This window comes from Oncorhynchus clarkii, chromosome 31, assembly GCF_045791955.1.
Source record: "Oncorhynchus clarkii lewisi isolate Uvic-CL-2024 chromosome 31, UVic_Ocla_1.0, whole genome shotgun sequence".
NCBI classification, from domain to species: Eukaryota; Metazoa; Chordata; class Actinopteri; order Salmoniformes; family Salmonidae; genus Oncorhynchus; species Oncorhynchus clarkii.
The window spans coordinates 18,544,429-18,565,446 of record NC_092177.1 but is presented as its reverse complement, the minus strand read 5'-3'; the positions used below and the strand labels follow the sequence as shown (position 1 = coordinate 18,565,446).

General features: G+C 43.1%; 2 protein-coding genes across 4 annotated transcripts in view; one reads left to right on the top strand and one right to left on the bottom strand.

Moving 5' to 3' along the window:
* LOC139391221 (pentatricopeptide repeat domain 3) overlaps positions 1 to 3,568 on the top strand; it is a 7,586-nt gene extending 4,018 nt beyond the window's left edge. Inside the window, exons 15-24 of one of the 2 annotated variants that reach the window (XM_071138841.1) lie at positions 805 to 894; positions 1,014 to 1,042; positions 1,132 to 1,238; positions 1,357 to 1,435; positions 1,529 to 1,619; positions 2,450 to 2,535; positions 2,636 to 2,784; positions 2,877 to 2,918; positions 3,006 to 3,164; positions 3,247 to 3,568. In XM_071138841.1, coding sequence (XP_070994942.1) covers positions 805 to 894; positions 1,014 to 1,042; positions 1,132 to 1,238; positions 1,357 to 1,435; positions 1,529 to 1,619; positions 2,450 to 2,535; positions 2,636 to 2,784; positions 2,877 to 2,918; positions 3,006 to 3,164; positions 3,247 to 3,292 — 878 coding nt within the window. In that variant the 3' untranslated portion in view covers positions 3,293 to 3,568. The remainder of the gene's footprint in view (positions 1 to 804; positions 895 to 1,013; positions 1,043 to 1,131; positions 1,239 to 1,356; positions 1,436 to 1,528; positions 1,620 to 2,449; positions 2,536 to 2,635; positions 2,785 to 2,876; positions 2,919 to 3,005; positions 3,165 to 3,246) is intronic. The other variant, XM_071138842.1, reaches the window with a different exon arrangement.
* On the bottom strand, positions 3,565 to 21,018 carry LOC139391220 (inner membrane protein, mitochondrial (mitofilin)). 2 transcript variants are annotated; one of them, XM_071138839.1, is made up of 14 exons: positions 20,596 to 21,018; positions 19,647 to 19,720; positions 19,196 to 19,382; positions 18,868 to 19,012; positions 17,715 to 17,837; positions 15,634 to 15,747; positions 15,223 to 15,356; positions 12,938 to 13,041; positions 7,193 to 7,328; positions 6,048 to 6,177; positions 5,521 to 5,744; positions 5,198 to 5,329; positions 4,827 to 4,956; positions 3,565 to 4,756 (listed from the first exon to the last, which is right to left on the bottom strand). In XM_071138839.1, exons 1-14 carry the CDS (start codon positions 20,635 to 20,637, stop codon positions 4,149 to 4,151), a joined length of 2,283 nt encoding a protein of 760 aa, XP_070994940.1. In that variant the 5' UTR covers positions 20,638 to 21,018; the 3' UTR covers positions 3,565 to 4,148. The 2 variants fall into 2 exon arrangements, with proteins under 2 accessions (XP_070994940.1, XP_070994941.1); XM_071138840.1 differs by having other exon boundaries at positions 5,521 to 5,741; positions 20,596 to 20,935.

The following is a 21,018-nucleotide window of genomic DNA, read 5'->3' as shown; positions in this document are numbered from 1 at the left end:
AAGGCCTGATTCACACATCAGTCTCCCCTGAACAGTTGATGTTGATGGGTCTGTTACTTGAACTCTGTGAAGCATTTATTTGGGCTGCAATCAGAGGTGCAGTTAATTGGCAATTTCTGAGGCTGGAAACTCTAATGAACTTATCCTCTGCAGCAGAGGTAACTCAGGGTCTTCCTTTCTTGTGGCGGTCCTCATGAGAGCCAGTTTCGTCATAGCGCTTGATGGTTTTTGCGACTGCACTTGAAGAAACTTTCAAAGTTCTTGAAATGTCCGTATTGATTGACTGTTGTTTCTCTTTGCTTATTTGAGCTGTTCTTGCCATAATATGGACTTGATATTTTACCAAGTAGGGCTATCTTCTGTATACCACCCCTACCTTGTCACAACACAACTGATTGGCTCAAATGCATTAAGAAGGAAAGAAATTCCTCAAATTAACTTTTAACAAGGCACACCTGTTAATTGAATTGCATTCCCGGTGACTACCTCATGAAGCTGGTTGAGAGAATGCCAAGATGCAAAGCTGTCATCATGGCAAGGGGTGGCTACTTTGAATAATCTCATATAAAATATATTTTGATTTGTTTAACACATGATTCCATATGTGTTATTTCATAGTTTTTATGTCTTCACTATTATTCTAGAATGTAGAAATAGTATAAAGAAAATCCTTGAATGAATAGGTACTGTAGATATTTTGTCTTGATTTCTATTAAACAGTTTCTTGATTGGTTTGAGGTGGTATGTTGGGGGGAGAGTGGTTCCATGTTTCTGTTACTATCTTTTTCTCTCTGTCCTGTCTAGCGTCTCCTTCCCAAGGGCAGACTGATATCCTACAGGAAGTGATGACTGAGGTGGCAGGAAGGACATTCGTTGCTCAGGATCCAGATGATGGTATGCCTGTAGCATTTCGATCTTAAAGGCTGATAGTAGAGGTCCATATATCAATAACTTAATTGACCAAGTGATTCATGCCATTTTGAATGTAGCTTTAACTTTATTTTCCCTCCCAGTAAACTTTTTCTCCAGTGCCATGAGAATTGTAAGTAGTCTAGAATACATCTATATATGTTTTTGAATATTTCAGTATGTTTGTGGTGACTGTTTAAGACCTGATGTCTCTGTTCCCAGTGTCTGGATACCAAGGACATTGAGGCAGCGTACAAGGTGCATGACCTGCTCAGTGTGGGAGAGAACTGGAGGATGCTGGGAGATTCCTTCCAACAGAGTATCTATTAGTGAGTAAACCTAAAAAAAGGCTTGCAAATCCACATCGGAGAGTAGCATTTCTTCACCTTATTTCTGGTGGTTTTACGCCAATACACTGTCACCTCTGACCTCTTGTTGTTTGTTCAGTGGCAGAATGTTCAACCTGCTCTGCATGATGGAACACATAGATGTGGTGCTGAAGTGGTACAAAGAACTGATTCCTTCTGTAAGCACTGACATGGCAACATTGACATGTACATTTTATTCATACTCTCACATGCATTCTAAGACTAATGTTCTGAACTTTTTTGGTCCATAGCTCTATTACCCCAATCCACAAGGAATGAAAGATCTGCTCCAGGCACTGGACACTGATAACAGATTGGACATGATCCCACAGATATGGAAAGGTGGGTTGGAAGTAAATGTACTGCCTGATTCATTAACTAGGTTTCCATTCAATTGGTAACAGATTTTCATGCAAATATTCTAGAATCTACATAAAGAACATTTTCCCACCAGTGGTATGTTTCCACCAAAAGGACTAAAAATCAGTTTGTGATAACTTGGAGCAAACAAAATATACATTTTTATGTACCGAATAAAAGTTAAACGTGTTTCAATCGCATGATCAACTCTACCGATACTTTTGTCACCACTGTTGCGTTACATAGCAAATGTGCTTACTCTGATCTAGGCAACTGCGCTCTACCCAACGGCTCGTTGATAGTGCGGGTAGGCTGGTCTACATGAGATTATTTACATTTCTCAAATGGCAGTCAAGCATCATGTCACCAGAATAGGACCCTCTATTTTTTTGGAAAGTAGCATCAAGATCACACTGCACTTTCACCACCCTGTGAAGTTCATAATTGACTTCATCTGTAGCCTAATAAACTGCATGGTTTCCCGAGTCATAGTGGGAGGACCACACAATGTCATCGTGTGCCTCCAAATTTACTTAGATATGTTATTCTATCAATATTTGCACAAAGCTGTTTCCACTGGCATTTCTTGCATAATTAATTTGAACTGAGAAAGAACACAATTGTCTGCATTCATTAAATTACGCCGAAACTTGTTGCTGTCGTGATTAAAAATATACGATATGACTTCACTCAAATACTGTGGATGGAAACATGTTTGTTTATAGTAGAGGAATGAACAATAACCAACATGTGGATTGTCTGACATAAGCAGTTTAGAATCAACCTCTGCTTTGGTTTCCCCCCCACTCCAGACATCCGACGGATGGGGCATGACAACAAGTCCGATTTAGTGGATGAGCTGCTGTCACTCATGGCCAGGGACAAGCACAGCCCTGAGGTGAGGCATGGAGACAGACACCTAGCTAGAAAATAAACTACCATTTACTGTAAATAGTAATCTATTCTACATTCGGACTGATCTATTGGCTTTCATGCAGATCCAGGAGTCCTTTGCAGTGTGTGCACTGGATGTTAAGAGCCTGTATGAGCAGGGGCAAGGAGCCAGGATGGCTCTGGAGTGGACAGCCACTGCCATGACCAACATCACCTCTGTCCTACTGGCAGCCCAGAAGAAGCAGCAGGCATGGTGAGTAGACCTGGATACAAAGCCACAGGGTACTTAAGTTGGAGCCAATTGACATGAAACATTCAGTATTTTAATCCTTCTTTTAAATCTAGGGATATGTTGAAGCTCTTCAAGACCAAAAACAGAGTTCCATCGTAAGTCTATTTTACATAGTGTTTACATTAAGTGAATACTATTTAGGCACCCTAGTTCTGACCCATCTATTAACTGTACTCTTGTAGTGAGGAGCTGATGGAGGAGTTCCTGGCCAGCATCAAGAGCAGCAACGACCCTCAGCACGCCATGGAGCTGGTACAGATCTCAGCTAGCTTCTGTCTCCCCAGCACCCCCAAACTGGCTGAGAGGGTACTGCAGGCGTTTGAGCTCTCTGAAGAACAGAAGTATGACTACGTAGTCTATTTATGTGTTATCAACTCTTTTTGGCACCAGATGTCTTATGTACTTGTTCCCTTTCCCATGTAGGACTATTCTGTCCGAGCTGGAGGTCTCAACTGAAGTCAGCGAGTGAGGTGAAGTCTAATACAGAATCCAGGACTTAATCTACAGGTTGAGCCAAACCTCTGACGTCAATACCATTCTGAATGGCCACACTAGAGGTTGAAATGCAAAATATGAATTGAACAGTAACATTTGTAGCCAACACCAGTACTACAATTAATTCATTGTAAATGCAGAAACTGTGCTTTTGAAGCTAAGCCATTAGCTACAACAAAGTGTGTATGTGAAAATTGTGATTAGGTGTACAACAGACCACAGATTAATAAATATGTACCAACTCACTCAACAGCCACAATTTATTGATATCCAATATTAACAGGGAGGAAATAGCATGACAATTGATTCTGCACAACATGATCAAATTGAACAAAGCGAGAAACACATTGTGAGCTGAAATGGTGAAGGAGGCTAGTGAGAGACAACTTACAGGACCAAGGTACCAGCTATCTAAACCGGTGGTTCCAAACTCCAGTCGCTTCAACAGTACACATTTTGTTGTAGCCCCAGACAAACTCACCTGATTCAACTTGTCAAGCTTTCAGGTGAGTGTCTGGGGTTACTGGAGTTGGGAACCACTGATGTAAACAGCACACCCAGTGAGGGATCTCATCCATTACACCTGCTGAGACCACTGACACCATAGGTACATCAAACGCATTAGTACTACTCAGTAAGTCATTTTCTTGTAGATGCTTGGGAAGGTTCTAAAGAGAGGGCATGTTTTAATACATTTCTGGGATACACCCATCAGTGGTATGTATAGTGGTGCTTCAAACAGATTTCCTCTATTCATAAATTAACTCCTCATGGAGAGGGCAGAGCTTGCTGTTGATGCAGATGGGGACACTCCCATGACCTGGACTCAGCTAAGGCGCCATGGTGGTGCCCAACCCCACTGCATTGGCGTATGCAGACAGGAGGCTGACCACCTGTTTCGTTTCTAGTGTGAGCCGGGCCTCTTTGAGCCAGTCCTGAGCCACCCTGCGCGACTCACCCTTCAGCTGGTTGACAAGCTTGGCGGCCAACTCCAGGTCTCCATGCTCCAGGCTGTAGGCAGCGTAGGAGAGCAGCTTGAATGTGTCGAGATCTTCGGCAGACAGCTTGGCGGGGGGAGCCTCCTGTGCCTTCTCAAAGAGCAGCATGGCCTGTAGGTAGGATAGGAAGTACTGGTAGAGGCTGTTGCGGGTCTCGTCAATCAGGGCCACACGGCGGGCCAGCTGGCGGATGGCGTAGAAGCGGGCGCGGAGAGAGGCCTCGCTGTAGACGCCGCGGCTGAGTGACTCGGAGGGCAAGGCAGTGGCCAGGGCCTGGGCAAACTCATCCTCGGCACAGCTCTCCTTGATGGCCTGCACGGCGCCCTCTAGGGGCTCGGTGGGGTCGTTTAGGGCCGCAGTCTTCAGAGTGTAGTTCAGAGCCTCCACTGAGAGCCACAGCTGATGGGCCTTACGGGCCTCCTCCTCTGCTATAACATGACCTGTAGGGTAACATGACTACACTTTAGTATCTCGTACAGAACCCACCACAAAAGCGTCTGTCTCACTCACTGTCAATGGCCTCCTCCATGCCCTTGAGCCTGGCGTAAGCTGCATTCATGTCCAGGGTGAAGCTGTCCAGTTGGTCCTGTGTCAGACGACGGTACTCTGTCTCCTTCTCCATCAACGAGCTGTTCAGGATCTGGAGACGATTAAAATCATGTTCATTCAGTTAGCATTAAATAGGATTTTAGGGGTTCTTAATGTTTGCATTGTTAAATATTAACAGGAAGTAGTTCAGCTGCAGCAGTGACAAGCACTCAAAACAATGAATAAACTGGTTTGTTGGATGGCTAAACTTATCTCCTGGATTTCAATATGAAGGATGTTTGGCTGTGGTTATGTGTCACAGTAGATGGGATGTTTAATATGGATATACTTGCCTCCTCTGCCTCGGAGCGCAGTTCCTGCTCCTGCACCTTGAGGACGTCACGCAGGTGGTCTGTGTGTGCTGCAGCCTGCCTACGCAGCTGGGTCCGCATCTCTGCCTCCATCACCTCCCGAGTCTCCTCTACCTGGTGATGGACACAGATGGGTCTCATTCTACTCGTGTGTCCAACAGAGCAAACATTTAGCTAGATTGCTACAACTGTGCGAGGAAAGGAAAAGTCCAGCCATCAAAACAGATGAATGCTGCTCTGTAACAAGGTAAAGACCTTAGGATCATTTGGTTAATAGTTAGACAAATAAAGGCCCTTGAGCTCACCTTCTTCTCCTGCTCCAGACGCATCTGTTCTCGGTTGTGTTCCAGGGCGGTGGAGACGGCCACCTCCAGGGCCTTCTTGTCCTCCAGCTTCTGCTGCTCTAGGGCAGAGTCGATGTGGATCTGCTCCCTCACCCTCTGCTCAGCCAGCTCTCGGTTCATCTGGTCGATGCGTCGGTGGGCATGAGCAATCAGGGAGTTGAGGTCATCTTGAGTCAGCTTCCCTGCTGGGAGACGGCCGAGGCCAGTCCATGAATTTAAGAGCCGATTTATCCTGTGCCCCCCCCTCTCTCCATGGTTCTATGGCCTAAACCAGTTATCTTTCCTTGCATCCTCTCATCTCAAACTCGAGGGTGGGGGGCTTGAACCTTCTCCAATACGGTTGACAAGGAGAAGAGTCGCAGAAAGACTAACTGAACCTAAACATGTTATTGATGCTGTGCAAAGTTTTTCAAAGGCTTACTGCAAAGCCGAACTGTTAAAATGTGGGTGGGTAATGGGAGTAAGATGTAGGGGTGAAGCTGACTTACTGAGTCCCTTCCAGTTGGCCTGGATCTCTGGAGTGATGCTGTTCAGCTCCTTCTGGAACTGGGCCTTGGCCTCGTTCACCAGCTCGCTGTACTGGGACACAATCTTAGCCTCAGACTGGGCTGTCTGGACCTGCAGTAACAATGCACCAGGATAGGTTAAACAGACATCTAACCAGAAAGACAAGTATGCAGAGTATGATGTAAAAGAGACAGTATTGATCATTCCAAAATAACACCCTATTCTTCATGTAGTGCACTACATTTGACGCGAGTGGTGCACTAATATATATACAACAACAAGATAAAACGCAACAATTTCAAAGATTTTACTGAGTTACAGCCACTGGGGAGCCAGGCCCAGCCACTGGGGAGCCAGGCCCAGCCACTGGGGAGCCAGGCCCAGCCACTGGGGAGCCAGGCCCAGCCACTGGGGAGCCAGGCCCAGCCACTGGGGAGCCAGGCCCAGCCACTGGGGAGCCAGGCCCAGCCACTGAGAATGAGTTTTTCCCCACAAAAGGGCTTTACGAAAGAGAGAAATACTCCTTAGCAGCCCCCCCTCACCAGACGATCCCACAGGTGACCAAGCCAGATGTGGCGGTCCTGGGCTGGTGTGGTTACACGTGGTCTGTAGTTGTGAGGCCGGCTGGACGTACTGCCAAATTCTATAAAAACGACATTGGGTGATGGCTTATGGTAGAGAAAGTAACATTCAATTCACTGGCAACAGCTCTGGTGGAAATTCCTGCAGTCAGCATGTAAATTGCACGCTCCCTCAAAACTTGAGACATCTGCGGCATTGTGTTGTGCGATAAAACTGCACATAGAGTGGCCTTGTCTCCAGCACAAGGTGCACCTGTGTAATGATCATGCTGTTTAATCAGCTTATTGATATGCCACACCTGTCAGGTGGATGGATTATCTTGGCAAAGGAGAAATGCTCACTAACAGGGATGTAAACTAATTTGTACACAAAATATGAGAAATAAGCTTTTTGTGGTTATGGAACATTTCGGGGATCTTTGATTCGATCTATTGAAAAAAAATGGGAACAACACTTTCATGTTGCGTTTATACTTTTTTTTCAGCATATGAAATAGGTTGGAATGCAACCCATGTGTTAACAGTGTAAAACAGGGCCAGTTTACCCTGGTCACCACGCTGTCCAGATCTACCACCATGCTGTGAAGGTTCTCCTCTGCAGCCAGGATAGATGGCCGGGCTGCAGCAATCTTTAAGTGCTTGGCTCCATCGATCACTCCTCTCAGCTTGTCCAGCTCAGCCCTAAAACACCAGAGATGCAGAATTAATCCCTCTTGCACAAAGCCAAACATAGAAAGCACAGAGTCATTGATCCTTTAAAAGTTAGTTTTCCGTTGTATAATTTTATAAAATAATATATACAGTACTGCAAAAGTTTAAGGCAGGTGTGAAAAAAATGCTGTAAAGAATGCTTTCAAAAATAAACATGTTAATAGATTATATTTATCAATTAACAAAATGCAAAGTGAGTTTGGTGTGACCACCTTTTGCCTTAAAACAGCATAAATTCTTCTAGGAACACTTGCACAGTTTTAAGGAACTAAGCAGGTAGGTTGGCCCAAACATATTGGCAGCCTCAGGTGCTTCTCTCGCTCTTCTAATCCCAGACAGACTCGATGTTGAGATCAGGGCTCTGTGGGGGCCATACCATCACTTCCAGGACTCCTTGTTCTTCTTTAGACTGAAGATACAGCGAAAGTCATTAAGAACTGTTTGGGGTCATTGTCATGCTGCAGAATAAATTTGGGGCAAATCAGATGCCTCCCTGATGGTATTGCATGATGGATAAGTATCTGCCTGTACTTCTCAGCATTGATGAGAACATTAATTCTGACCAAATCTTCAACTCCATTTTCAGAAATGCAGCCCCAAACTTGCAAGGAACCTCCACCATCCTTCACTGTTGACGGCAGACCCTCATTCGTGTACCACTCTCCAGCCCGTCGGCAAACAAACTGCCTTCTGCTACAGCCAAATATTTGACTCATCAGTCCAGAGCACCTGCTGCCATTTTTCTGCACCCCAGTTCCTGTGTTTTCGTGCATAGTTGAGTTGCTTGGCCTTGTTACCACATCGGAGGTATGGCTTTTTGTCCGCAAGTCTTCCATGAAGGTCACTTCTGACCAGACTTCTCCGGACAGTAGATGGGTGTACCAGGCTCTCTCTTTGCAGTTAGTAATCAAGCCCACTACTGTTGTGTAGTCTGCAAACTTAAATGATGGAGTTGGAGGCGTGCATGGCCACGCAGTTGTGAGTGAAAAGGAAGTACAGGAGGGGACTGAGCACACACCCTTGTGGGGCCCAGAGTTGAGGGTTAGCAAAGTGGAGGTGTTGTTTCCTATAGTCACCACTTGGGGCGGCCCGTCAGACCAGGACCCAGTTGCACAGAGCGGGGTTGAGACTAGAGGTCGACCGATTATGATTTTTCAACGCCGATACCAATTATTGGAGGACAAAAAAAGCTGATACCGATTCAATCGGCCGATTTTGAAAATGGATTTGTAATAATGACAATTACAACAATACTGAATTAACACTTATTTTAACCTAATACATCAATAAAATCAATTTAGCCTCAAATAAATAATGAAACATGTCCAATTTGGTTTAAATAATGCAAAAACAAAGTGTTGGAGAAGTAAAAAGTGCAATATGTGCCATGTAAGAAAGCTAACGTTTAAGTTCCTTGCTCAGAATATGAAAGCTGGTGGTTCCTTTTAACACGATTCTTCAATATTCCCAGGTAAGAAGTTTTAGGTTGTAGTTATTATAGGAATTATAGGACTATTTCTCTCTATACCATTTGTATTTCATATACCTTTTACTATTGGATGTTCTTATAGGTACTATATAGTATTGCCAGTGTAACAGTATAGCTTCCGTCCCCCTCTCCTCGCCCCTTACCTGGGCTCGAACCAGGAACACAGACAACTGCCACCTTCGAAGCAGCGTTACCCATCGCTCCACAAAAGCCGTGGCCCTTGCAGAGCAAGGGGAACAACTACTCCAAGTCTCATAGCGAGTGACGTTTGAAACACTATTAGCGCGCACCCCGCTAACTAGCTAGCCATTTCACATCACATCATTACACCAGCTTAATCTCGGGAGTTGATAGGCTTGAAGTCATAAACAGCAGAGCTGCTGGCAAAACGCATGAAAGTGCCGTTTGAATGAATGCTTATGAGCCTGCTGGTGCATACCATCGCTCAGTCAGACTGCACTATCAAATTATATACTTAATTATAACACACAGAAATGCGAGCCTTAGGTCATTAATATGGTCAAATCTGGAAACTATCATCTCGAAAACAAGACTTTAATTCTTTCAGTGAAATACGGAACCGTTCCGTACTTTATCTAACGGGTGGCATTAATCAGTCTAAATATTCTTGTTACATTGCACAACCTTCAATGTTATGTCATAATTACGTAAAATTCTGGCAAATTAGTTCGCAATGAGCCAGGCTGCCCAAACTGTTGCATATACCCCGACTCTGCGTGCAATGAACGCAAGAGAAGTGACACAATTTCACCTGGTTAATATTGCCTGCTAACCTGGAATTCTTTTAACTAAATATGTAGGTTTAAAAATATATACTTCTGTGTATTGATTTTAAGAAAGGCATTGGTGTTTATGGTTAGGTACACGTTTGAGCAACGAGTCCTTTCTCGCGAATGCGCACTGCATTGACTATATGCAACGCAGGACACGCTAGATTAACTTGTAATATCAACCATGTGTAGTTATAACTAGTGATGATTGATTAAGTTTAATGCTAGCTAGCAACTTACCTTGGCTTCTTACTGCATTCGCGTAACAGACGGGCTCCTCGTGAGGCAGGTGGTTGGACTAGTTAACTGTAAGGTTGCAAGATTGAATCCCTGGGCTGACAAGTAAAAATCTGTCGTTCTGCCCCTGAACAAGGCAGTTAACCCACCGTTCCTTGGCCGTCATTGAAAATAAGAATGTGTTCTTAACTGACTTGCCTAATTAAATAAAGATTTTTTTAAAAAGGTGTTTAAAAAAAGGCAAAATTACCGATTGATATGAAAACTTGAAATCGGCCGACCTCTAGTTGAGACCCAGGGCCTCCCACTTGATGGTGAGCTTGGAGGGTACTATGGTGTTGAATGCTGAGCTGTAGTCGAACAGCATTCTTACATAAGTATTCCTTTTGTCCAGATGAGATTGGGCAGTGTGATGGCAATTGCGTCGCCTGTGGACCTTTTGGGGCGGTATGCAAACTGAAGTGGATCTAGGGTGGCCGGTAAGGTGGAGGTGATATGATCCTTGACTAGTCTCTCAAAGCACTTCATGATGACAGAAGTGAGTGCTACAGGGCGGTAGTCATTTAGTTCAGTTATCTTCACCCTCTTGAAGCATGCAGGGACAGGGAGCGATTGAATATGCCCGTAAACACACCAGCCAGCTGGTCTGCGCATGCTCTGAGGACGCGGCTAGGGATGCCGTCTGGGCCAGCAGCCTTGTGAGGATTAATGTTTAAAATATTTTACTCACGTCGGTCACGGAGAAGGAGATGGGGGTGTCGCAGTCCTTGTTAGTGGACCGTGACGGTGGTACTGTATTATCCTCAAAGTGGGCAAAGAAGGTGTTTAGTTTGTCCGGAAGCGTGACGTCAGTGTCCATGACATGGCTGGTTTTCTTTTTGTAGTCTGATTTCCTGTAGACCGTGCTACATGTGACTCGTGTTGAAGCCGTTGAATTGCGATTCCACGTTGTCCCTGTACTGGCATTTCGCTTGTTTGATTGCCACGGAGGGCATAAATACACTTTATATTCAGCCATATTCCTAGACCTCTTTCCATGGTTAAATGCAGTTTGTGCTTTGCGCGAATGCCGCCATCCATCCACGGTTTCTGGATAGGGTAGGTTTTAATAGTCACAGTGGGTACATCGTCTCCAATGCACTTCTTTATAATCTCACTCACCGAGTCAGCGTATGGGTCGATGTTGTTCTCCGGGGCTGAACGGAACATATTCCATTTCGTGTGATCAAAACAATCTTGAAGTGTGGATTCTGATTGGTCAGACGTAGAATGGTTCGAGTCACGGGTACATCCTGTTTGAGTTTCTGCCTACAAGACGGTAGGAGCAAGATGGAGTCGTGGTCGGAATTGCCGAAGGGATGGCCTTGTATGCATCGCGGAAGCTTGAGTAGCAGTGATAGAGTGCTTCATTTACCCCTTCGCATAGTGCAATCAATATGCTGATAGAATTTAGGTAGCCTTGTTCTCACATTTGCTTTGTTAAAATCCCCAGCTACAATAAATGCATCCTCAGGATATATGGTTTCCAGTTTACATAGAGTCAAGTGAAGTTCCTTGAGGACCGTCTTGGTATCTGCTTGAGGGGGAATGTACACAGCTGTGACTATAACTAACAAGAATTCTTGGTTGGTAAAATGGCCAGGATTTGATTGTAAGGAATTCTAGGTCGGGTGAGGACTTCAGTTCCTGTATGTTATGATTACACCATTAATCATGAAGCATACACCCCCGCCCTGCCTCCTCACAGAGAAATAAATTCATAAAAAATCCTACAATGTGATTTTCTGGATTTTTTTTCTTCTCATTTTGTCTGTCATAGTTGAAGTATACCTATGATGAAATTTACAGGCCTCTCATCTTTTTAAGTGGGAGAACTTGCACAATTGGTGGCTGACTAAATACTTTTTTGCCCCACTGTATGCATACTCACTAACTTTACCTACATGTACATATTAACTCAACTAACCGGTACCCCAGCACAGACTACATACCCCTTGTGTTTAGCTTCGCTTGTTATTTTACTGTTGCTGTTTAAATATGTTACTTTTATTCCCTACTTAATTAATAAATTCAGGAGAAAAAAAACAACAAAAAAACTGGTAAACCATTGTTGGTTAGGGGCTTGTAAGTAAGCATTACACTGTAAGGTCTACATCTGTTGTATTCGGCACATGTGACAAATACAATTTGATTTGAAATATGCGGATTAAAATACATTTACATTGCAATACTTCTGACAGACAACTTTCTAACTCCGCCCATAACTTAAGGACTTTATAGCATTCCCAGAAGGCATGGATTACTGAGTCATTGTTAGTCATTGTAATGTTTAATCTGGATAAGTAAATCTAAGTGGTGCAACACATCTGATTAATAAACCTAGATTAACAAAACCTAGATTCATTTAAACCATGCTGGTGCAACTCTTAGATTTTTTTGTGGTCCACTGTAGATCATGAGTTATGCTTTTTCTTATTGCCATCATTTCATTTTTTCCACGTGAATGTTTTATCCTGAGATTTTAGGTTATCCTGAAAATATTTTTGAGGGGCATTGAGTTTTCAATATTGGTCAGGTACAGCAGGAGATCTGCAAATACATTTAGTTTATATTTATGTTTACCAATACCTGTTACGTTTGGTCCTGTCTAATTATTTCTGCAAGCGGTTCAATTGCCAAGAAGGGGGAGAGGGGACATTCTTTCTTGTGCCCATTCCTAAAGCAATTTCATCAGAAAATGCATCATGTGTGTATATTTTTTCTTTAGGACAGTTCTATCCTTTTATACAATTCATTTCAGCTGGAAAGTTGAAAGCTTCCAAAGTTTTGAATAGGAAAATCCATTAAAGCCGGTTGAAAGCCTTTTCGGCATCAACAACCATTATTGAGATACATCTCTTGTTTTTTTAACTAGAAGTTCATTTTAGTGAGCATAAAATAGTAAATACACCACTTCAAACTTTAATATCACCAAATGTATTATCAAATTGGCTGAAACAAAATAAAGTAGTGTATACTAGTGACCACAACATAATGTTAATAAATTATCAAGCGGCTCTTACTTGGCCTTGAGGACGGCTGCTCCAGCCTCGTCTACTGATCGGCTGCGTTCACTCAGTGCATCTTCCAGGACTCTCCACTGGGTAGACTTCTTATCAGGGGGTGCCTAAAAAATAAAAAAAAATCACATCATGAATGATTCACAATACAAATGTTTGGATTAGGGCTGGGCAATATATTTAATTATTAAAATCACATATATGCACATCCATATCAGGTATATTATATAGAAATAGCCATATTGCAAAAGGCTGCAATATTCACTCTGCATGCACACACACTACATATCTTTCCAAACATGATGCAGAGCGTAAAAAAATGCTGCTGCTTTCAAATAAACAAACATATGTATGTATGTATGATAACGTTTGCTCTTAGGGGTAGCCCCCTTTTTTTCAATTTTCACCTAAAATGAGATACCCAAATCTAACTGCATGTAGCTCAGTCCCTTGATGCAAGGATATGCATATTCTTGGTATCATTTGAAAGAAAACACTGAAATGTGAATGAGGTAGAATATAACACAATAGATCTGGTAGAAGAAAAACATTTATCTTCTTTTTCTACCACCATCTTTGAAATGCAACAGAAAGGTCCCAAATCTCACCATCACCCTGCTTCTAATTCTGATGGTGTCAACAAGATGGCAGCAGTGTATGTGCAAAGTTTCAGACGGATAACTTGAAGTATGAGCAAACTACATGACATTTAGTGGGACGTCACCCAGGTACATTTGGGCAAATCGTGAAGGAGACATTTACATTCACATAACATTTTTCTGCAAGAATATCGTAAAATCTGCATACTTGGACTTTGATTTAGCTTTTCCAGTATTAGTAGCCATATTTTAAGTTCAACATTTGCAAAACACCCAGTTTTCATAACTCTTCATATTCTTATAATTCTTGTCCAAAAGGAAAAGGCACACTGTCGCACAAGGTTAGCAGCTACATTTAGCCACAGATACAGGGTTTCCGGATACTCCCGTAAAGCCCAACTCATTGGCTATCTAGCTAGCTTAGTTTGACCCCGATTGGTGCCTATTTGACAAAGTTAGTCGATCAAGTGAACACCGGCCGCGTCATCAGTGTGCCATGAAAGCGTTGCTCTCTGACCAAATGTGGTGTTCTATAGGATATACTACACCCCTAATGATATAGTGAAGTCTGGTTACGTTCTAGGATCTCTGAGGAATGCATACAAATGTGAACGGTTGAAACAACAATTAGGGTAAGATTTTCATAGATTCCTTTCTTAGAAAATTGAACGAGTGGAAATACAAAAATGATCGTGCATGCTATATGGACCTTTTTAGGATATGAAAAAGGATTTAATCTAACAAAACTTCATGTTCTCTCTGGGACCCTTTGGATGATAAATTAGAGCAAGATTTCAGAAGTACACATTTCACCTTCAGAGGTGAATTTATCAAACCTATTGCGGTGAAAAAATTGTTTTGTTGTTAGCGCTCCTCAAACAATAACATGGCATTTTTTTATAGCCATGATAGCTACTGTAAAATAGTCGGTGCAGTTATATTAAACAAGAATTTAAGCTTTCAGCCGATATATGTACCGACGTGTTGTTTTTCTAAAATCTACGATCGTGACAAGTCACTGCATGATTTACAACTGTCCCGTTGACGGGACGCAGATCCCTAAAGATTTATTATCTTGATCTTATTCTCTGAAAATAGGAGGTGCGAGTTGTGGTGGTCCAGGTCTACTGCAGCATCTCGTTTGTGCAATGCCCCATTCTGATAGAGACTGGGGAGGCATGTTGGGATGGAAAATAACTAATCCCTGCGGCATTCTCTCTTTGTCATGCCTAACAGCACTATATTCCAAGAGTTCACCCAAGCGTTTTGCAACTCATATCGGTTTTGCAAAATGTGAAAAAATATAATTGCAATATGATATTTTGCCTATATCGTGCAGCACTATTTTAATGTAATGAAAAACTGCTAGACTTGAAAAGCTAGCAGAACTTTTTCACACTTGAGAATATGTCCACCCCCCTCACCTCAGCCCCCTCCCTTGCCTCCGATGGCTAACAAAACAAACATCTACAAAAGATTTTGATTTAATTAGGGCATCACAACAGTTTGGGTTACACTTTTTCAGAATGTGTACCCTTGTCCCTTCCTCTTCTCAGACACTGAGGCCTTCTTCAGTTTCAGGGTCACAAAACAAAGATTCGCAACAGAACGTGAATGTAATACGAGGCTAAAATCTTTTGAAAAATCTCCCCAGTTTGGGTTGTTTTTGAAGATATGTCCCTTCCTCACCTCAGCCTCCATGGCCTCCCTCAGTTGGCGGGTGTGCTGGGCAATGGCCTGCAGAGCTGCCTCCTGAGCACCGATGGCCTGCAGGGTCACCTTGGCTGTGCTGCCCAGAGCATCTTCCAGATTGGATGACAGAGCTGCAACAGTACACACACACAGCCTTGTTACCTTGTTTGTCAATCATGATGCCATATAAGCAATCCCCATGTCAAACCTGCACTCCATAATGTAACAAGACCATGCATCAATGGCAATCTGCTGAAAATAACCATGCGTCCACTGTACTCATTGACTCATGTATTGCATTTGTCTTCATTGTACGTAATGTTTAAGCCAGAGTAAATGCATGTTGTTACAGTGTATCAGGCTCCATAACTCATAGCAAAATGTGACAGGGAAAGATGAGACACCTACATGTCAGGAGGTCCTGCTCAGCCTTATCCTGCTCAGCAAGACGGGCAGCCACTTCACCCTCAGGACGCTCCTTCACTGCAGGCTCATGTTCACACTCAGTACATTTGGCTGCCGCTAGGGGGATACAGAACACACTCAGTACATTTTGCTCTGCAGACAAAATCATGGCCACAAAAACACATGCCCTACATTCCATTCACACATACATGTAGCACTTACCTGCAACTACAGATTACACTGTACAGTCGTGGCCAAAAGTTGAATGACAAATATTAATTTTCACAAAGTCTGCTGCCTCAGTTTATATGATAGCAATTTGCATATACTCCAGAATGTTATGAAGAGTGATGAGATGAATTGCAATTAATTGCAAAGTCCCTCTTTGCCATGCAAATGAACTGAATCCCCAAAAAACATTTCCACTGCATTTCAGCCACGCCACAAAAGGACCAGCTGACATGTCAGTGATTCTCTCGTTAACACAGGTGTGAGTGTTGACGAGGACAAGGCTGGAGATCACTCGGTCATGCTGATTGAGTTCAAATAACAGACAAAGCTTCAAAAGGAGGGTGGTGCTTGGAATCATTGTTCTTCCTCTGTCATCCATGGTTACCTGCAAGGAAACACGTGCCGTCATCATTGCTTTGCACAAAAAGGGCTTCACAGGTAAGGATATTGCTGCCAGTAAGATTGCACCTAAATCAACCATTTATCGGATCATCAAGAACTTAAAGGCTTGCTCAGGAATGGCAGCAGGCATGTGCATCTGCACGCACAGTGAGGCGAAGACTTTTGGAGGATGGCCTGGTGTCAAGAGCAGCAAAGAAGCCACTTCTCTCCAGGAAAAACATCAGGGACTGACTGATATTCTGCAAAAGATACAGGAATTGGACTGCTGAGGACTGGGGTTAAGTCATTTTCTCTGATGAATCCCCTTTCCGATTGTTTGGGGCATCCGGAAAAAAGCTTGTCCGGAGAAGACAAGATGAGTGCTACCATCAGTCCTGTGTCATGCCAACAGTAAAGCATCCTGAGAGCATTCATGTGTGGGGTTGCTTCTCAGCCAAGGGAGTGGGCTCACTCACAATTTTGCCTAAGAACACAGCCATGAATAAAGAATGATACCAACACATCCCCCGAGAGCAACTTCTCCCAACCATCCAGGAACAGTTTGGTGACGAACAATGCCTTTTCCAGCATGATGGAGCACCTTGCCATAATGCAAAAGTGATAACTAAGTGGCTCGGGGAACAAAACATCAATATTTTGGGTCCATGGCCAGGAAACTCCCCAGACCTTAATCCCATTGAGAACTTATCGTCAATCCTCAAGAGGCAGGTGGACAAACAAAAACCCACAAATTCTGACAAACTCCAAGCATTGATTATGCAAGAATGTGCTGCCATCAGTCAGGATGTGGCCCAGAAGTTAATTGACAGCATGCCAGGGCGGATTGCAGAGGTCTTGAAAAGGAATGGTCAACACTGCAAATATTGACTCTTTGCATCAACTTCATGTAATTGTCAATACAAGCCTTTGACACTTATGAAATGCTTGTAATTATACTTCAGTATGCCATAGTAACATCTGCAAAAATATCTAGACACTGAGGCAGCAGACTTTGTGAAAATTAATGTTTGTGTAATTCTCAAAACTTTTGGCCACGACTCTAGTATGGCATGAACAGGTATAGTAAAATACCCACTAACATGAACAACTCACTCATTCACAACATATAACCTCCAAATACAACAAAAATTGCAGAGTAATACAGATACATATAATATGCATTACAAGCTAGTGCAATCTAGGATTAAGGGTTTTGTGAGGGGTAGTGATTAGTTTAGGGGCTAGAAGGGGACAGCATGAAGAGTCTTTATGCAGAGGTGTACAGTAAACAGAGGTGAAAGGGTGAGATGGCAAATAAAATCACCAGGAGAATAATGAACAGGAAAGAAAAACAAGTATTAGAGAAGAGCAGGCATAGAGCATGGAGCCATGCACCCTAAGACACCCTATATTAGTGAAAGAGAGAGCGCCATGCACCCATGCAGGGGAGGCTGTATCCACCCGGTTCTGACCTGCCGGGACCCCCTTGAGGGCGGCTGGGGGAGGCACGGCCTCTGCCTCGTGGGTTCCAGGGGCTGGCACAGAGGGCACCTCGCCGATGGCTGAAAGGATTTGTGCCACTTGAGCAGAAGCTTCTGCAACAACACAGTGGAGCTCAACATCAGTGGACTGACTGGTCTTCTTGGCAAGGCCATGTTATGGTAACCAACAGGACATATGGAACTGGCACACAAGAACACAGCAGCAATACGGACTCATAGCATAGCTGTAGATAAGAAGGCAAAACTCTAAAGTAACACAGGCAAGATACCCATTATCTCACTCCAGTGATTTACACTGACAGACGAGATCGGTCACCTGATCGTCAACCGGTCTTCTCAAAACCCACAGCAGACATGTGACCTGCATCACATTCCTCTACTTCAGTACTGAAGACTCATTAAGTTGAGATGAAATACTCAGTTCCTATCAACAGTCACGTCCTTCACTGGTTTGATGGGATCCCAATTGTATCAACACCACAGACAGACTCAAGGCCCTTAAACGACAAATAGTTAACCTAGCTAAATAACATTGAAAGTTCTGCAGAGGTCTAATGACCACCTTGGTAAAGCCATCAGCTAATTAGGAAACTTGCCACATGTCAAGATATTGAACAATTAGCTAAGAAAGAAAATCATGAGTAAATGAAGGACTTTCTCTCCAAGAAGATACCCATTTGAGATTATATAATCGCATAAATAGATCTAAAGGCATAAAATACCATGCGATTATGCACTGTTCAGTGATTTAGAGGATAACTCTTTGCTAACCTGAAAAGTGTAATCATGCATCGATGATAGCAAGAAAACTTAACAGTTCAAGTCCATTTGTATTTGTAAGAACAATGAAGTAAACCATCCCAAGTACACAACACAATTTCAGCAGATCATTTCAGTTCAACAACGGAGAGAAGACATGGGTTTGTTGTGAAAAATTTGATTCCAGAAGCATGCAACGTCTAATGGATGATATTCACATTAAGCACCTGATCCCTCTTTATTGAATAGTCTTAAAAACAATGGTGTGCCAACGTTCTTAGTACTTGACTCACAAGATAATATTTTTTCAACACCTCAGAGAGCATGAAGTACATCAGCTCTCTCAGGCACAGCTGTAACTCACCCTCTAGGGTCTCCTGAGGTGCTGGAGCAGGGGGTCCCTCAGCATCTGGCTGCGTTGCTTTCTTCTCAACCTCTTTGGCCTTCGGCTGCTTCGAGTCTTTCCACATTTCAGACATGGAGGAAATCTGAACAGGTTCAACCTTTCTCTTCAGGACAGTAATAGAATAATAGTGTCAGGGAAGATTGAATTGAAAGTGAACATCTGTACGTGGTTCTTTTGTTAGATGAGCTAGCTTGTGTTTGACAACAAACTAAGTCAAATTTAATGACACGAATGACAAACTATGATTCCTCAAAATGTGCTCTAGAACACGGGTTATTTGACTTACTGGTTTATTTATAACAGGTGGAGGTGCTGCTGGGCCGAGAGCCAGTCCAAACACTTGATCTGAGTATGGTATGGATTTCTCAACATTGGCCCTGAATTTGGGATCCCAATTGGCATATAGAATTGTGCCACCAACTCCTCCACCCACAGTGAGGACACTGGCAGCTACAATCTTTCCTGCAGAAGACCTGCAAGTACAGTCAGATGTAAGATATTCAAACACACAAGAAAGCAAACAAAGCAGCTGCCATTCAGAATGATAAAAGGGAATATCACATTGATAATGGCTTTAGTGCTTGTGTGCAGCTTTAGGGTAACTTCCTCCTTCATCTCTTTGATTTATTTACAAGCAATGGTCAAGGACAGTAAGGTAGCTGCTCTATCAATTAACATAAACAGCTCAATGCAGCATTTGGCCACTTAAGTAACTCAGCAGGAGGCAAGTCACCTACCCTGAGCCTCCTGAAGTGTAGCTACGACATTGCTGGAGGGGGTGAAGGGGGACACCATTCCCACACAGGCATTTCTATGGAAAGGAGAAGATCAGCATACACATGCACTATCCACAGGAGCACCACATGTCTATTATGGGACTTATACAAAATACACAAGCACTTGTTCTATTAAAATTCATTGGAATAGGATAGTGAACAAGAAAAGCTCATTAATCAGTTATTACATGTGTGCAATGGAAACATTTCCACAAACAAAAGCTACTTTCTTTAGCTCATTCTATGAACTAAGAATTTGCCAAGGTCATGTCCCCTTGATATGAATGTGCATTTGTCCTTTCTTTTTCAAGTAGCTAGTTGAAATGAAACGGATTGTGCTAGGAAACAGTAGCAGAGACCGCATTTCCCCTACACATTAGATACTTGAACGTGTAGCAAAACAACTTGACTACAACATTTGCGTTATCACACATGCATGTCCACAACATTAATACAAAAATGGATCATACAACCACCGAGCCCCGCCTCCAATTCTACGGTGTGCATTGGTGCGCGCTCGTGTCACTCTCGATTCTTTTTTATTCGGAAGGCAGTGCAGTCAATCAATAGAAATACGCCTCTTTCCACTACGTAATTACGTGATTTGCATTAAATTACAAGATTTGCGTCAAGTTACTTACGTTCAGTAGCCTAAGTTTAGCGCAGCTTTCTTTCAATGAAGGCATTTAACATGACACTTTATGTTATGGCATTGAATTCCCACCTTTCCGTACACTATATGTTGTGAGGAGAGATCGTAAAACATGTCTGAAGATGTAAACTGTTTATTTCTCCCAACAACAAGCACAGTGGTGTAGGCCCTGTCTCTGGGTCACTGAATGACCGCTCGGCTAGCATAGCTAGCAGGCTAGTTAGCTAGATGTTCCATTTAGAACACAGTGATACTTACCCGCGCTGCAGAATTTGCCCCTTTCAAGCAGACACGCAGCATTGTTGTTGGTACTCCCTTTCTTCGTTATTTATGACAAACTGTTTCAATTCAGCAAAGCATGATAAAAACTGTCAATCTCAAGCATTAAAACACACGAGATACTTCCAAACACCGTTTCGCCGAGGGTGACACACAGTCGAAGGGGTGCGCATGCGCAATGGGTACGGCCATAGAGCTAGATAGAGGCCCAATTTTTATATCGGTGTCATTATGGCGTACGTGACAGCACGGGCAGCACCATTGAGGTTAACTTCAACAGGAATCCCCACCCAGTTGACTACTCTGACTCATGTAAAATGGCGGAAGCTTGTTTGGAAGCCCTCAATGGCGTTGCTCATGCTAAAATGGCCTTTTGGCCACTAGAGGCCTCTATTATTCTCT

What these genes read in the sequence shown, in the direction of transcription:
- LOC139391220 (XM_071138839.1), bottom strand. Translation starts at nt 20,637, where the DNA reads ATGCTGCGTGTCTGCTTGAAAGGGGCAAATTCTGCAGCGCGG. An exon ending in CCTCAAGGGGGTCCCGGCAG is followed by an intron (nt 15,748 to 17,714) that starts GTCAGAACCGGG and finishes GTATCCCCCTAG; the next exon opens with CGGCAGCCAAATGTACTGAG. An exon ending in GGCCAACTGGAAGGGACTCA is followed by an intron (nt 5,745 to 6,047) that starts GTAAGTCAGCTT and finishes GCCGTCTCCCAG; the next exon opens with CAGGGAAGCTGACTCAAGAT.